Below are 15,857 nucleotides of genomic sequence, written 5' to 3'. Positions count from 1 at the left end.
TATAATTGACAACACGACCGCTGCATAAGATGCTGCACATCTGCTTCCACTGTGTGCTTCAGGAAACCTTTATCTCTGAATTGATGACAGCAGCAGCATCTGGCTGCTTTGATCAGCTCTTAGCCGGCTCTGCAACCTGAGTGCGACTGCTTCACCTCCTGCACAGCCACAGGAAGAAGGGGACCTGGGGGGGCATTTTCTCCCGTGCTTCAGCAATTAACTGAATACAGCAATAAACGGAACACTGCCAGGTCCTTCGGTGAGGGATGCACTGCTGCAGCAAACCTCAACCTGCTCCAGGAAGGGGCAGCTCACGGGGCTCAGCGTCTCTTCAGATGGGGTCTGTGTTGACAATGGCGATGAGTTTCGATCTCCTGGGATACACCAGTTCTGTTCCTTGAATGCCGCATCTCCTCTTTGACACGCGGGCGGTGCGGGCACAACCCCGCCCGCTCTGTTAGTGATGGCCCCGCCCCGCGCCGCCCTCCCGCCGCCGGTCCTCCCGGGGCGCTGTTCTCACGGCTGCCGATAGGGGGCGCTGTGGGGCGCGGCCTGTCCCGGTGCGCCGCGCGAACCCGGCCGCGGCGTCATATGACCGAGGCGCGGGGGCGAGCCGGGCCGTGAGGGAGCGCGCGGTGCCGAGGAGCCGCCGGAGCCGAACCCGGTTCTCCCGCCAGTGCCCGGCCGTTCCGCCCCGCCGCAGCCATGTTGGCGCTGCTGTCCCGGCTGCTGGACTGGTTCCGCTCGCTCTTCTGGAAGGAGGAGATGGAGCTCACCCTGGTGGGGCTGCAGTACTCCGGCAAGACCACCTTCGTCAACGTCATCGCGGTGAGCGGGCGGGCCGGGGGCTGGGAGCCGGGCCGGGGGCTGGGAGCCGGGCCGCCGCGTTGTCCCTGTGTCACGGGGGGGCACTGCGGCCTGGGGGCGGCCTGCACGGGGCTGGGCCCGGTGAGGTGCCCGTCCCCGGGGCGGCTGCGCTGCGGGCTGTGCAGGCCTCGGCCTCCGGGTGTCATCAGCTGCGTTCCCTGCTTGGTCTTTTCGGCGCTCATCAGTAAGCGCTGTAGATGTTTCCCACCCCGTTGTTATCCCTGTTTTTTCTTTTTTTAATCCTGCGTCAATTCATGCACGTTATCGAGCTGTGTTAAGCAGTACAACTTCCAGGCCTTGCAGCAGCAGCCTGCTGAACCTGGGCCTGCTTATCAGATGCAGGAGGGGTGTGAGAGCCTTCCCTCCTACGCAGAGCTCTGCTGTTGCTGAGTGTGAAAAAGACTCCCTTGTTTAGATAGATTTGTGGCCCCTTCAGCGTCCTGTTCGGCAGAGCATTGACCAGGGGCAAGCTGCAATGTGTCAGCTGGTGGAGGGAGCTTAACACGGAGGTGAAGGTACCCTTTGCTTTGCAGGGAGCATGACTGGCTTGAATTGAATGCACCTAGAACAGAGGGCTGATGTGCTCTACTTCAGATTCAAGCGCACTTCAACTTCTTCTATGAGGCTGTGTACATTGAGGCTGTGTACACTGCTGAGTGTTTTTATATACGTATTTGAATGAGTAACTCTGTAGTAAAAGAGACACTGCCATTCTCATTTTGTTACACTTACCACGTCAAAACACAATGGAGCTCATGTGCAGTGCTTCGTGGCTGCTGTGATAATTACATAAGATGGTAAAAAGTGCCTGTTCTTCAGCCTGCTTGTATGAAGTGAAAGCTGCTGGACTCATGTGAGAACTCCAGAGGCCTTTTCTTTCACATGCTACTGGCTCTCCCTGCTTTTGGTCCTGGATTTATGCAGATGGAACTCAGCCATTGAACCATTCAGTCTGTGGTTGTCAACCTGATACTGATGTGTGGTTTTCAGCTGAACTCGAGCACTGGAATTACTTTGCAGGTTTTCACTCTTTTGCTGCCCAGGATGGTGATGGCACACATCAAACTACTACTTTCTTGTGTTTTGGAGCACAAGATGGTGTTGTTTGTGCTGTGGGCTGCTGCAGAGTTAATTGCACAGTGTCTTCAGCTGTCTAGATTGTCCCAGGTGGCAAAATTACTTAAAGCAAAGTTGACAACTGTGCCCAGCTTGCTTTGCTGGAGGTTGAAGCTTGCAAGGTTTTAACTGCTTATTAGGATCACACCCAGAAATTTATCTGAGTGAGTGTCATTCAAATTGGCTTGCAAAACCGAGTGAAATAAGGAAGTCATTATGTGTAAGGCACAGCATCGTTAACTGTTTTACGTTTGGGAGTAGCAGGTCACATCTCTGAAGCTTTTAATTAGGAAATCTGGTGACTCTCAGCAAAACAGAGTGAGGGGACTTGCTCATACCTTTAAAAAACTAATAGCATGGACTGTTGTCAGCATGATATTGCTTCTTACAGGAACAGTACTTTAGTCTACAGCATGAAGAGCTAACCTTGTGTCTTGTGCTGCCTGGACCTTAATTCAGAGTGTGTGTTAGTAGATCAGTGCTGGAGAAGAATACCTGCTCCCTGTAGACCAGTTAATGGCTTGGATGGAAGTAGCTGTTGTGTGCTGGGATTCCATAAAACTGAAATGAATGACACAGCACGGTGCTAGCCCGATAGAGCAGCTTTAAAAGCTGGATTGCATGGCAGGATGTGGCTCAGGGTGTTGCACTCTGCCTAACAAAAGAGCGTTACCAGTCTCTTGACAACATGAATTTAATCTAAGGTAAATCTCTAATGTAATCTTCTGTCTTACGTGGGTACCCAATCAGATCAGGCACATGGAACTAAAGGAAATCTGAAGTCCATTACCTAGGAGGGTTGATACAACTCCCGGCTGCCTCTGAAGAGGAAATGCCATGGAGGGCAAAGAGTCTGGTTCTAGAATGTTCTTTCTAGGCTGGGAGCAGGATTTGCCTGTGTTTGTTCCTTCAGTGTGAAGAAGCTCTCAGTTTATAATCACACCAAACTTAGTTTGACTAGTAGGTTTAAAAAACATAGCAGTGAAATATAGTTGTAGCTGGATGCAGCTTCTGCTTTGCTAAGGCTCCCCATTAGTCACTGTCTCTAATTAGATATTTAGCATAAGTTTTCCATGTGCATGAATAAACTTGCTCACAAGGGAGGATGTCATTTCCTCCTGGTTTTAATTTCCATAATGTGGATGGCCTGTGGCTCCTTTCAGTGAAACTGCATGTCATCTCAGTATTATCACCTCTCGAATTGTGAGCTACTTATCTAAGGGCCTGGGATAGCCATTGTTTTCTGGAGTCTGCAGTATCTTCTGTTTGCATCTCTGCAGCCAGTGTCTGTCAGCAGGCTTTGATCAGACCCAGCAGAGCTGCAGGCCACGGCCACGCTGCCATGGGGAGATGGGACAGACAGCTGAGTTCCACTGTCATGTGATGCAACTGCAACATGACTCAAGCAAACCGATGGCTTCCAGGCTGCAGGCAGTGCTGGTGAATGGTGGGACACCAATCAGCTTCAGAATGTACCTCTTGGAAGAGCAGCATTCCCCATTGCTGATCCTTGATCCAGGCGTTGGGTGTTGCAGCTCTAAAACTTCATATCTGGTCTTCAGTGGGGAGGCCTGCAGTGATGAGGAGGGAAACAGACTTACCCTACGCTTGGTCTGTCTGCCCTGACCCCTTTTTTGGAGTTTCTCTCCAAGTCTGAATTAATGTGAATGGTTTTTAACTTTGAAATATCTGACAAGCTTCTGAATGAGGCCTTGGTTTCTGGGAAGAGGCAACTTCAAATGAAACTGCTCTGAAGGGAATGTTCCTTTAGGCAGCTGGGAGCTGTGATTTCCTTCAGTCCATGTGACTATAACTTTGGTTTAAAGTTATGCTGGAGGAGCATGGAAAAAGATTGTTCCAAGGGGCTTTGCTGCTGGTTTAGTGTCTTGTGAAGCACCCAGGTGGGTCCTGGGTGCGTGTGTCACTTTGTAGCACTGAAGTGAGATGTGTGATACATATTTTAGTAAAGGCTTTCTTGATTGCTCAAGTCTATTGAAATGGATTGCCTCACTTCATTAGGTAATAAAGCTAATACAAGGTGACTCATGCTCCAGTTAATGCTTTCTGTTAGGTCTTGCTTGCTGTACTCCAAGTGGTCTGAAATAGGTGGCTGAAATCTCATTGTTGGTCTTCTGTCCTGGTGGTGAGTTCCCATATGACACCGTAAGCAGCACAAGAACTTTAAGTGGTAACGCTGGAGGAAGACAGCACTTGCCTGGTTGTCACGGAGGTGTGAAATGTCTCAAGCTCTTATACAACTGACTTCTAGCTCGCAATATGCCTTTTTAGCTTGTTTCACTTTTATGTGGTAGTTACGCGATAGCACTCCATGTTCTTTTAAATATACCATTGAAGTCACTGTTGGGGAAGGAAAATCGTGTTTTTGTGTAGACTTCAGATATTTTGCTCTCAGCAGCCATTCACAGAAATGCTGTTGTAAAGCCTTTTAAGGGACATAAATCTCAAGGACTCAAGCTTCTAAACCAACAGTGATCACTACAAGTAGTTGAAACACTGAAGTATTTTGAGAAGGAAATTGACTGCAGAAACTGGAGTGCTGATTTGCCCATGTATGATGCGTTTTCTTGGTTGAGGTTATAAATGTTGCATAGAATGACTGGGGCAGGGGTGGCTTTATGTAATGCTGAGTGGACTGTGTGGGTGAGCTGTTGTAGCTGATGTGGTGCCCAGTGCCATCCCAGAGGGGAAGAAGAAGGAACACAGGCTTTACTACTACTTTGGACTTGAGACAAATGGCAGGGTTAGTAAGCAGCTTGTTTCACTGTTAACTTTGTATTTATAAAGCAAACACCCCTCCTCACCTAGTATTCTTTTTGTGCTTCGTTGATGCTGGGTTAAATCCTTGTCAGAAGTGCTGTCATCCTACCCTTCTGGAATATGATCTGTAATGATAACTGGGCTCTCTGCCGTCTTATTCTCAGGGGAAACCTTCAGTGGGAGCTGGCTGTCAAGGCTGCCTCTGGGCTGCTGCTGGGCTGAGCAAGCAGAGAGCAGGCTTATGGGAGAGCAGTGCATCCCCCAGAGGCAACCTCACAGAACTGAGGATAAAAGCAGCACTTGAGAACACACTTGTACTGACATACAGTTGTCAGTAGACCCTGCTACAGCAGGAACAAACTGGGAAGCAGCATGGAAGACTGAGGTGTGGTGCAAGGGCTGATGTGATGCTGGCTATGGCTGGGCTGGCTGGCACCCAGCAAAGCACTCAGGTGTCTGTTGCTTTTGTGTAACAATGAACTGTTAGGTGAAATTCAGTGTAGTGCAGCCCTGAACCAGATAGTGTCAGCTTGTGTGTAACAGATGGAACAGACTTGGTTGGTGTATAGAGAAAGCAATTCATAAATGCTATGGTCTGTGCAACAACTGGTGCTGGCTGTATTGGACACAGGTGGGATGAATCAAAACTGGTTCATCCATGTAGGTATCTGCCCTGTAATCCTAAATTACTTCCAGGCTGTAAGCAGTTTTGCTCCTTATCCCAGATGGGATGATAATTGGGCAAGGTTTCTGTTTCTCTATAGTAAAACCTTACCCACATCTCTCACATGCCAGCTTGTTACATTAAATCTCCCTTGGGTTGGACAAGGATCACGTAAGGCTGGCTTGTTGCCTCTGGCTAGCTAAGAATTCCCTTCATCTTAGTATTTCAGGTCTAGTATTTGGTGTGATTTATTGCCTGAGCTGGAATATACAACCTTTGGCTCAAGGTGGATGTAACTGGGCAGTTCTACGCTGGGCTTTGCTGTAGTTGTGAGGTACCAACATAAAGGCATAATGCAGTACCTGGGTGTGCCAAGAAGAAATACTAGAGAGCACTTGTGTGTAGCTCATCTTAGTCACTGCAGCAGTGACTGGTGTTATTTGCTATTAAACAGATTAAACATTAATTCTAATCTTCAACTACTTTCATGTAAGTTTTGTCGAATGTTGGTGCCTGTTGATGCACCTGACCTTAGGAATTGAATGGCATTAGATCTCTAATATATCGTGTGCTTGGGTTCTCTGGGAGCCTGGAATGTAGTAAAGGGAACATCTCTGAAACCAGGAGGCTTACATGCTAATCATGCAGGTTCCTTCTGCATAATGGCCTCTGAAATCTGGTCTGTTTAGTCTCCATCTTATCTCTCACGTGTGGACTAGAGTTAGCTTTGTGACCTTCACCAAGCAGCTTCCATTAGTGCTGTCTGGTCTGTATGGCTGCAGAGCTAAGGCCTGCTTCATCATCACTTCTAGGGCACAAGGCTGATCTGAGAGGCCTCAAAGCGATGCAGCGTCTGCCCCTTGTAGCATTTGTGGGTGCTGAAAGCAGATGCTATTGCTGGGTCTGCCAGCAGCTGCTCTGCTGTCCTTGAGTGCTTGAGCAATGCTTACTGCCTGCGATAACAGCTAAGCATTTTCAGACCGAGAATAGAAAATATTTCTGTTCTTCTCAAATTGTTTTAAAGCAAGTATCTATTTTAGAAGGAGAAAACATTATATTGTGAAAATAAGTAATAGGGCTGAGTAATCTGCTTTGGGGAAAGTAGGCAGGGGAGAAGCCTGATTCAAGCTGAGCTGTATACTAAGAACAGCACATTCTTGTTGTCCTGTGACGGCTTTTTGCATGTAGGTTGAGCTGAATGCATTGGCTTTTCTTGTTTGTTTTGACTGTCTTTTGGCCTGCCTTGAAAGACAAGATGACCACCAGGAGCTTTCCTTGGGTATGGCTGGCTGAACTACAGTACTCCTATGAGTAAGGCATTTCAAATTAGGAACAGAGGTCACTGAAATACTCAATGTGAAGATGGATGTGCCTGACAAAGCTGCAGTTTGTGCCCACCTCCTCAGAACCCACAGCCTCCTGTGTTCCTCCAGGGCAAGGACTTGCTTGTGTTTTGGAGATGGAGCAGTAAAAGCACCTGCTGCCCTTCCATCCCGCTTCTGACAGCTCAGAAAGTCGTGGCTGGTTTGTCTCACCTACAAAGCAGGGTATAAAAAGCTGAAACATAAGTTGCTACACCGCAGTCACATGGCTACAAGTCTGAACAAGTTGTTCTACCTGGGCACAGTGTGTGTGTATGGAGTGCTTGGGAAGTAGCATGAGGTGCAGCAGCTCTTCTGGAGACTTTATGAAAGCTTGTGATGGATCGTGGCAGTTGTTTCAACACTGCTGTAAGTACGTGGGAAAGGAGGAGTTGCTCTAATGTGAAGGGATTTGTATTTTAAAGTGGCTGTGGGAGAGCATAAAGTGTTGATTAAACAGCTGTCTACCTGAAAGCATCTGAGGAGGAATTGCTCACAGTTCTGGAGCAGCAGATAAATGAAGGTTCTGTGCTTAGAGATGCTAGTTAGGAGATGTGGGTGTGACTGCAGAGGCAGGAATGCAGTGGTTCTTGAGCAAGCTGACCCTTCAAAGGCAAGACCAGCAGCGCAGGCTGCAGGCTGAGCTGCTTCAAACAGGGAAATGCTGCTTACCCACCTGCTGTTGAATCACACATCATCAGGATGACTGCAGTGGATGAGCTGGACAGTGGGCTCTCAAGGTGGTGATGGGAAGCCTCACATTCAGGCTCTGGCTGTGTTTGTTGTGGGGGTCAGCAGCAAAAACAAAGTGCCATTGAGCTGAAAGAGTTGGCCGAATAAGCAAAAATGAGATGAGAAGTCAACTGAGAACATTTGGATGGTATTGTTTCTTAGTGCAATACTGGAGTCTGTGTATTGTGCACAGCTTCTGGCTTTGGTTTGCTGGTGGAAGATCACAGTTTGTGTGTGGAGGGGAGCAAACAGATGAAAGCATGGGTTTCTGAGTGACAAGTGAATGACCAAGCATGGTGTTTACAAGCTAGTTGTTTTCTGGCTGCAGACTCTGAAAAGCATGTGGTTTAAGCCTGTCCAGGCAGACTACTAACAGCTTGTAAGCAATTGGGTCCAAACTGTAGGATGTAGTGTTTGCTGCTTCATAGATCCCAAAAGGGCTTTTCATTCACACTGGCTTTTCTGTGCAGTGTGAGTTGAGAAAAGCAGAGTTTTTACTGCTGTGATATTGAGCCCTAATTAAGCAATTGGATGCATTTGAGTTGACCTTTCTTTCCAAATGTGATGTGACTGTCTGGTTCTATTAAGCATAATGGATGTAGCGAGATGCGTAATGCCCACTGTGGCTGAGATTCGCCTTCTGCCAGGGACCCAAAGCCTCGCTGGAGAAATTGGTTCTGCTGATGGTAACACTTGTTGTGTTTACTGGGTTAGCTACCAGAGATAGCTGTGAACTTGGCTTTTATCTGTAGCACAGCTTGAAAGTGTAACTGAGAGTGAAACATCTGCCATTACAGAACCTCTCTAATGTTACACTGTTTTGTAGCAGTTATCTCAGAGCTTAAGTCCATGCTAAGCTGATAGCATCAGGTCGAAATGCTTTGGTTGCCTCTTTCACTGCTAAACACATTGGGCACAGAGCTTTACAGGAGGCAAACCTGTCAGATCCTTCTACCTGCTGGACTCTTAAAACTCTTCAGGTAGCTGGTCCATGCCTGTGGCTTGAAGACTTACCTCAGAATGATTTACTACTCTGTATGCTGTAAGAGTAGCTTGCATCAGGGAGGCTTCTGAGTATTTTAGCTTCCAGGTGACCAGAAGATCCTATTGTACAGAAGTTGGCTCCTGTACCTGCCCTGGCTATTTGTTCAACTATGTAAAGAACTTCTCTCAAGTAACTTTGTTCCTTTGGCTGCCTCAAGGCCTGAAGGATTATTTAAGTCATTGTAAGAAACTATGTGACTGACCTCAAGCAAGCTTCAACTGAAATACTTCAATGTAATACATGCGACTTCTTGGCTCTGAAGCCTTCAGCTGGGAGGCACATAGTAAAATGCTGTATGCTTCTCTGGCTATGTAAACTAGTTGTCTAAGTGCTAGATTTAACTTTTCTTCTTTTTTTCAGTCAGGTCAATTCAGTGAAGATATGATTCCTACTGTGGGCTTCAACATGAGGAAAGTTACGAAGGGTAATGTAACAATAAAGGTATGTGAACATTGTTGACTCTCAAACCCATAAAAAGTTATGTTCAGAGTCCAGTTTAAAAATGTTCAGTTTTGTTCCCACCGTTGGTACACATGTAGGAAACTGAAAAGGCCCAATTAAATCTGTCAGATAGCTTAAGAATGTGCTTGTTTATTTATAGGGCTTCTTAAGTGAGAAACTGTTTGACTTCCAGATTCATGGGCTAGTTAAAGCAATGCTGTAATAATGCTGTCTGGCTTTAATGTGAGTGAACTGTCACATGCTCAAGGCACAATTTCCTATTCTTCTACTCTTCAGTATTGCTCAAAGTTTAAGTCAAAAGCAGGGTTTGGAATTACTGGGTTTTCATGTATTCTACAGTGTATTTCCACAGAAATGTAGTATGTGGGTGGTTTTGTGCATTTGGTACAAGATGCTCTGGTTTTCATTGTGTACAGTTGGGGCTATAAGCTTTGTGCAGCTGTATTTTCACTGCTGATGGAGTTTTTTCCATTCTAATAAGTGAAAGGTCTTGTAGCTGACTCAAGAGAAGAAAACTGTTTTGACTTCTTATATTGTGCATTTAGATATAGCATATGGCTAAATCTGTGTTGTTTTTTTTTTTCCTTCCACTTGAGATTTGGGATATAGGAGGGCAGCCACGGTTCCGAAGCATGTGGGAGCGATACTGCAGAGGAGTTAATGCTATTGTGTAAGTGTCATCTTCCTTTGGCTGTACTTAACTGCAGATTTGCTGTCTTCTGCATCTATCCAAACAGTGTGCACTTGCCTTGATAGTACTTGTTTTAATTCTGAAACTGTGCTCGAACCATTGTGATTTCTTTGCCCTTGAGTTCAAGGCTCAGGCTGAGTTATTTTCTCATCATTGTCTACTAATGTTATTTTCCCATTTGACTTGGGTGGCAGTGTAGTCTGATGGGAAGAGCCTTCCATTTACATGATGGTGGGGAATTTTTTTGCAAAGATCCAAATTCTTTGCTCAGGAGACCTAGCTCTGTTTAAAGCTTCAAATGTGTTCAAAACTGACTGCGTAGCACAAAGACAGATGTTTCTGGAGGAGTTCAGTCTTGCTAAACTAACCTTAAATTCTCTTTAAAGCTACATGGTAGATGCTGCAGATCGTGAAAAAATAGAAGCCTCTCGGAATGAGCTGCACAATCTTCTAGATAAGCCACAGTTACAAGGAATCCCTGTAAGTAATTTGTCTCATATCACTATTAAATGTCCTTGAGAACTGCACATAATCTTAGTGCTGCTGAAGATTATTTAAACTCTGAAGTATAGCGTGAGCATTCTAAGCAATATCTGAACCTAGTGTCTATAATCCAGTTGTTGACCTCAGCAAGAACTTCAGTGATCATTCTTCACTTGGTGCCACCCAAAAAACGTGGAAGAATAATCTATTCTGCCATATGAATTTGTGCTCTTTTGAGGCGGGCTATGGTACATGTTAACCAGAGTAAGTTTGGGAGGTCACAGTTGAAAGTTCACTGGGTTTGTTCTCACTATTATCAGCTGATCTTGTACTTGCTTTTGTACAAAAGAGGTTTTGGGCTTTTTTCCCTGTAACTGGGTCAGTCTTTCTTCTCAGCTTGGCTTACTACTGCGTATCTTATTCCACTGGATTTAATAGTCTGGTGTAGACTGCTTGTTGCTTTCCTAAAATAAACAAAACAACAGAAACAAAGCTGAAATTGTTTCTGCTTTGAATTTCAGGTTCTAGTACTTGGAAACAAGAGAGACCTTCCTAATGCTTTGGATGAGAAACAGCTAATCGAGAAGATGTAAGTCTAACCCTTCTGAAGAGATTACTCATAAATGAATTCATGTAGGTAAGGGTGTTAGTTGAAGAAGCTTTCTGTTTATAAGTGGAAAGCACAGTAACAAGTAGCTGAAACGTTGTACAGAAACAAGTTCCATGATGGAGTGGAAAGAGATTTTCAATGTAGAATGCTTGATAAAACGGAAGTGTGTGTTTTAACTTTATCTCTTTTGTAGGAACCTTGCTGCTATTCAGGACAGAGAAATCTGCTGCTACTCAATTTCTTGCAAAGAAAAAGATAATATAGGTAACTATTAACCTAAAACTGCATGCATTAAGAGCAGCTTTATGCTTTGGACTGTAGGGCTAAATTAACTTTGTTACCATCAGATTAGAAGAGGCAGCAAGGGCTGTCAGACTGGCTTGAATAATGGCGATGTTTATCTGAATGTAATTATGTCAGCAAGACAAAGATATCACTTGAAGTCTTTCTTAGGGTTGTGGTTGACTGAGGAACCCAAATCTCTGCAGCGCCTCCAAATGTTGCTTGCAAGGCTCTGGGCTTTTACTGGACTAGAACATAAACAGCAGACTTTCAGTTTTGTTAATCTGCCTTGGACCATCTCTAGAGAAGGGCTGCCTCTGTATTAGGGGCTCTGGGCATACCAAGGTGATGCTGGTTATGCAAATACAAATCACTTGAATATGGAACACTTTTTCTCTCTTCAGATATCACGCTTCAGTGGCTTATTCAGCATTCAAAGTCTAGAAGAAGCTGAAGTCTTCCTGGAATCTCCAGTACCAGTTGGCCATAATCTCAATTGTCCACTTCCCTCCATAATGAGATATAACCCAAAAATCCTGTATCAAGAATCTGCCTTTTCACAGTTCATTTCTCATGTGCACTGCTGAAGACTTGTATTCCTATTATGTCACAAAACAACTAGAGTTGTCATAAAGTCAGCACAAATATTTATTTTACAACCATCTATGGTGGGAGGGTTGTGGGGGGGCTTTTTAAGAAAAAAAAATCTACCATGTTAACTATGATGGTACACTCTGTTCTGGTTTTTCAGGGCCAGGTTTTTATATGATTTTCAGCAAGTGTTTTATTTCTAGTGTTTAGTGGCTTGAAGATGCTGATGCTTGACAGCATTAAGATTCTGTAAGATGCCACATACAGTAGTTAGAAAACATTTAAACGTGAGTTGTGGGATAGTTTATCTCACAAATGCATGTGATGTGTGTATGTTAGCAGAGAAATGGATCCTGTTTGCAGAGGGGAGCACAAGACATAGCTCAGCATCACTAATCTACAGCTGGGATCTTATCCTATCACTTAAAAGGAAAAAGAAAAACTTATGATGAATTAGGAGAGTCAACTGCTTAAATTCATTTTGTTGCTTATGTTTAACATTTGTCTGGGGAATGGGAATGGACTGTTCTGTCAAGCTTTCAAAAACCGGAGTATTCCAGCATGACAACAAATTGCTTGGTTCAAACACACTTTTCTGTCTTCTGATTCTAGTGATCTCTATCCGAAAGCAGAACACACGTTCTGAGCGGCTGCATGACACTTAAATTACTGATGTTTTTGTATAGAGTCAGTTGTTGACCTTTAGCACAATATCTATGTAATTGTCCGGTGTCTCCTGCTCATGAAATAGCTGGGCACAGTTTCACCTGGTGCTATGAAACATCTCAGCTATTGTGACAACTCTAGAGCTGCCTGCTTTCTTGATGTAACCATGTGCAAAGTCTCTAAGTGGCAAGGTGAAATGTTCAACTGTGTCAAAGCACAAGAGAGCCAACGAATCGATCCTATTTCTTGACTAGCTTCTACAGTGTAGGGAGATATATACAAACTGAAGATTGTAATGTTTTTGTAGCTTTACTTTCTCAATGACTTCAATATATTTAAAGGGACAGACTCGTTAAGACTGGTTTGTTCATACAGTAATGTCAGTGTAGCTTGCTAGTGTATACAAATACATGGTACACCTGCTTGCATTGCCTCACACTGTGTGTGATTCTTCCTTACCTGAATGTGGAGTTTGCGTTACTTTGGAGTCTTTGGTTGAAGACGCTGTTTAGTCTGTATCAATAATGAAAAATCAGTTTTACTTTAGACTACCATGGCCTTACTGTTCCATACCAGCTGTTGCACAGACACTACGTGCTGCCTGCGTTTGGTCTGAACTTGCATTTAACTTCTTGTCCCCTTTCGGTTCTCTGAAGTGTGATTTCAGTTAATTCATCATCTGGTGCTGTAGAGGAGAGGGTATATTAACTTGCTACTGTAGTCCCTAGTTCACTGTGAACTGCTACAGTTACCTTTATCTATCAAACTTGCTTGTGCCTAAAATATGGAAACTAAACTAGAATGTGTGAATCTTTGTGGGGGACCAGGTCACTGTTTAGCTAACTGGCCTATAGGTAAACTCGATGTGTTTGGTGTTTATATACTTCACTGCTTTCAGTATTTATGGCATCCAAACACTACCAACTGTTAGCCTGTGCGTTACTCTCTGCATGTGAACAACTTATACAATTACTGAACTTTGTAAATACGTGGATTTTTTTATTTAGGTGGATGCATATGTTGGTTTACTGCTCTTCAGCTTTATTCAATAAACTTCTGTTTTGAGGGTTGTATTGACGCTTAACCGACTGACTGGAGTTGATGCGTTTAACTCATGGCACTGCGGGTTTGTTTGCTCTCTGATTAAAATTAAATGGGCAAAGAGGTGCACTAGAAATACCTGAGCTTCCTCATCTTCTGTGGTTGCACTACTAAAGTGAAATGCTTACAGAACTATCTTTCAGGCCCGAGGCTTTCTCAGCTTTCTCAGCTTACATAAACAGGCTTAACTAGAGTTGATCTCAGCTGTCCTCAGTGCTTTTTTGCCTCGTGAAAAGGACTTGCTGATCAGCTGAAGGGTCGTAAGCAGGTCATCCTTCTGGAGTTGTGTTTTTAGAGATAAAAAATACTCATATCTAAAATCTTGTTTCTTGTTCTCTGAACTAGTTGTGGCTTTTCTAGCACAAGTATCAGATCTAGCAGTGTCTGATTGTTTATTACCAATTAAAGTGTCACGTTTTGTATCTCACTGGAAGGTGAGGCTTTCATTGACTGCGGTTTCCAACAAAATGCCTTTTTTTTTGTCCGTATTTGAATCTGTGCTGACTGTTGATCTCCAGCACTGATCCATTAATTTCTCTTAGATGGCTGATGAACCTGGAGGATGGTGTGCCGACATCTTTCCAGTAATGGTAACAAATTAAATGACTTCTGTGTGCTCCACCTCCATATAAGCCTTTGCATTTCCTGAGCTGCAGTGAGCTGGTTCTTAGCTCTGAGTATTGGTCATTCAGCAACTTTGGCTTGTGGGAAGGTTTGAGAACTGTTGAGTAGAAGATCAAATGGGTATTTGTTCAGTTGATGGGAGTTCCCTGCATGCAGTGTTAACTACCTGAGGCTCCAGTCAAAGCAAAAATGCCTCGGTACAGTGTTACTGTTTAAGATTTGTCAACCTGGCCGGTCATTTAAATAAGCTGCAGTGTAAACTTGGCCCTGGGCCCATTGCTTGAGATGGCATTTAAATAACAGGTGCTTCTTCTGAATGTGGAGAGCAAGAGAAGCTACTGGGGAAGTATAAATAGGTGTATTAAAAAAGCTTAACTTCTTGTTACTTCACAAAATGACTCTACTTGAGTTTTCAAGGCTGTTGTGCTGTTCTAGATGCTCTGGGTTACTTACATGGCAGAAATGTAGACCTTAAAGTGATGATGAATCCAGTGCTGAGGATTACACTTTCTGTTTACTGAAGGCTTGATGAATTTGTCAACCACCCTCATTCTGATATGGAATGGAAGTGCAGTAAGTCTTTCCAGAGAAGGGAGGCTGCTCTCTATACCTTCCAGCCTTGGACTGAAATGGTGACTTGCTCTTCTGGCATAGTTAATTCCAGGACTAAGCACTTTCTGTTTTGAGAATGGCGAGGAGCAGTCTGCTGAATTTGGTTGCAGTAGTTGTGTTATAGAAATCTGTTGGGCATCATCTAATGTGAGAAGTGCACAGATGTGGGTGGAGCTGTTCTATGGCCCTTGGAGCTCCTAAGTTTATTGGTTTGTTTTCTTTTTCCATTTTCATGGAATCAGGTTGGAAAGGCCATCCTGATAGGTTGAGAAAAACTCTGACTTGGGTGGAATAGGGCAGGACTTAAGCAGTCTTTCTGGTTAAAGCAGTGAGCATCATGTGGGGGGTCTAGAATGACCGAAGTATGGTTTAGCTGCATTATCAAGGTAACTTTTCTAACATGGAGTTGTGTAGTGACTCTGGCTGTGCAATGGGTGTGCTGGCATGTCACGATTCGCCTTGTTTGTGCTTAGTGAATGTTAAACCGCTGCTCTCCTTGGGCTGTGTGCCTCAGCTCTGCTCCCTGCTGGCTTGGGCTTGCACTGAGCCGTACACTAGAGGGCTGGATGAATATGAAACGGGATACAAGTGAGATGGAACAGGAGCGTGCACATAAGGGAGAAGAAAGCCGTGATGGCTTTGATTCCATTGCGGCGGCAGGTTGGTAATAGACCTTAGTGCCAGGATTAGTGCCTTGTACTTCTGACACTGCAGGCTTCGTTCTGTTAAAGGCGGCATCTATCATTGTGATCGTTTTGGAGTGCTTCAATAAAAGCGTTGGAAAGAAAAATGTTCCTTGGCATATTTATGTGTGGTAGAGCAGCTGCTTGGATGGCTGTTAGAGCTGTGTACCTCATTACTTTGTTAAAATAGCAGTTTTTAGTGTGGATGATCTGGGAGGGGCTCCGTGTTGGTGCCGGGATGGCGGCCGTGCCGTGCTGCTGCTCCGCCACCGCCAGGGGGCGCTATAGGAGCGCTATAGGAGCGGCCCCGTTCCGCGGTGACCCCGCGCTCGTTGGTGACGCAGCCGGAAGCGCCGCGCTCGCCCCGCGCTGCCACGACTGCCCCGTCCGCCGTCCGCCCCGCCCCTTCCCCTCCCCCCATGATTGACATCTCGGCTGGCCTATGAGCGCCGCCCGTCCCCGCCCCGCCCCGCGCTTCGTCCAACGGGC

At 45.1% G+C, this 15,857-nt stretch overlaps 1 protein-coding gene across 1 annotated transcript; it reads left to right on the top strand.

Moving 5' to 3' along the window:
* Nucleotides 1-604: 604 nt before the first annotated feature.
* ARL8B (ARF like GTPase 8B) lies at nucleotides 605-13,432 on the top strand. Its single transcript, XM_015875341.3, has 7 exons — nucleotides 605-828; nucleotides 8,924-9,004; nucleotides 9,622-9,695; nucleotides 10,103-10,196; nucleotides 10,721-10,788; nucleotides 11,003-11,073; nucleotides 11,496-13,432. The coding sequence occupies exons 1-7, from the start codon at nucleotides 706-708 to the stop codon at nucleotides 11,543-11,545; spliced, it is 561 nt and encodes a 186-aa protein (XP_015730827.2). The 5' UTR covers nucleotides 605-705; the 3' UTR covers nucleotides 11,546-13,432.
* The last annotated feature ends 2,425 nt before the right edge of the window (nucleotides 13,433-15,857 follow it).

Source organism: Coturnix japonica, chromosome 15 (assembly GCF_054131305.1).
Source record: "Coturnix japonica strain WE chromosome 15, WE-NBRP24, whole genome shotgun sequence".
Taxonomy (NCBI): Eukaryota; Metazoa; Chordata; class Aves; order Galliformes; family Phasianidae; genus Coturnix; species Coturnix japonica.
This window is presented reverse-complemented; position numbering and strand designations above follow the sequence as displayed.

Bases quoted from the DNA above. Each gene is read 5' to 3' on its own strand.
- ARL8B (XM_015875341.3), top strand. From the start codon at position 706: ATGTTGGCGCTGCTGTCCCGGCTGCTGGACTGGTTCCGCTCGCTCTTC. The intron at 10,197-10,720 runs GTAAGTAATTTG...TTTGAATTTCAG, and splicing joins CACAGTTACAAGGAATCCCT to GTTCTAGTACTTGGAAACAA. The intron at 11,074-11,495 runs GTAACTATTAAC...TTCTCTCTTCAG, and splicing joins CAAAGAAAAAGATAATATAG to ATATCACGCTTCAGTGGCTT.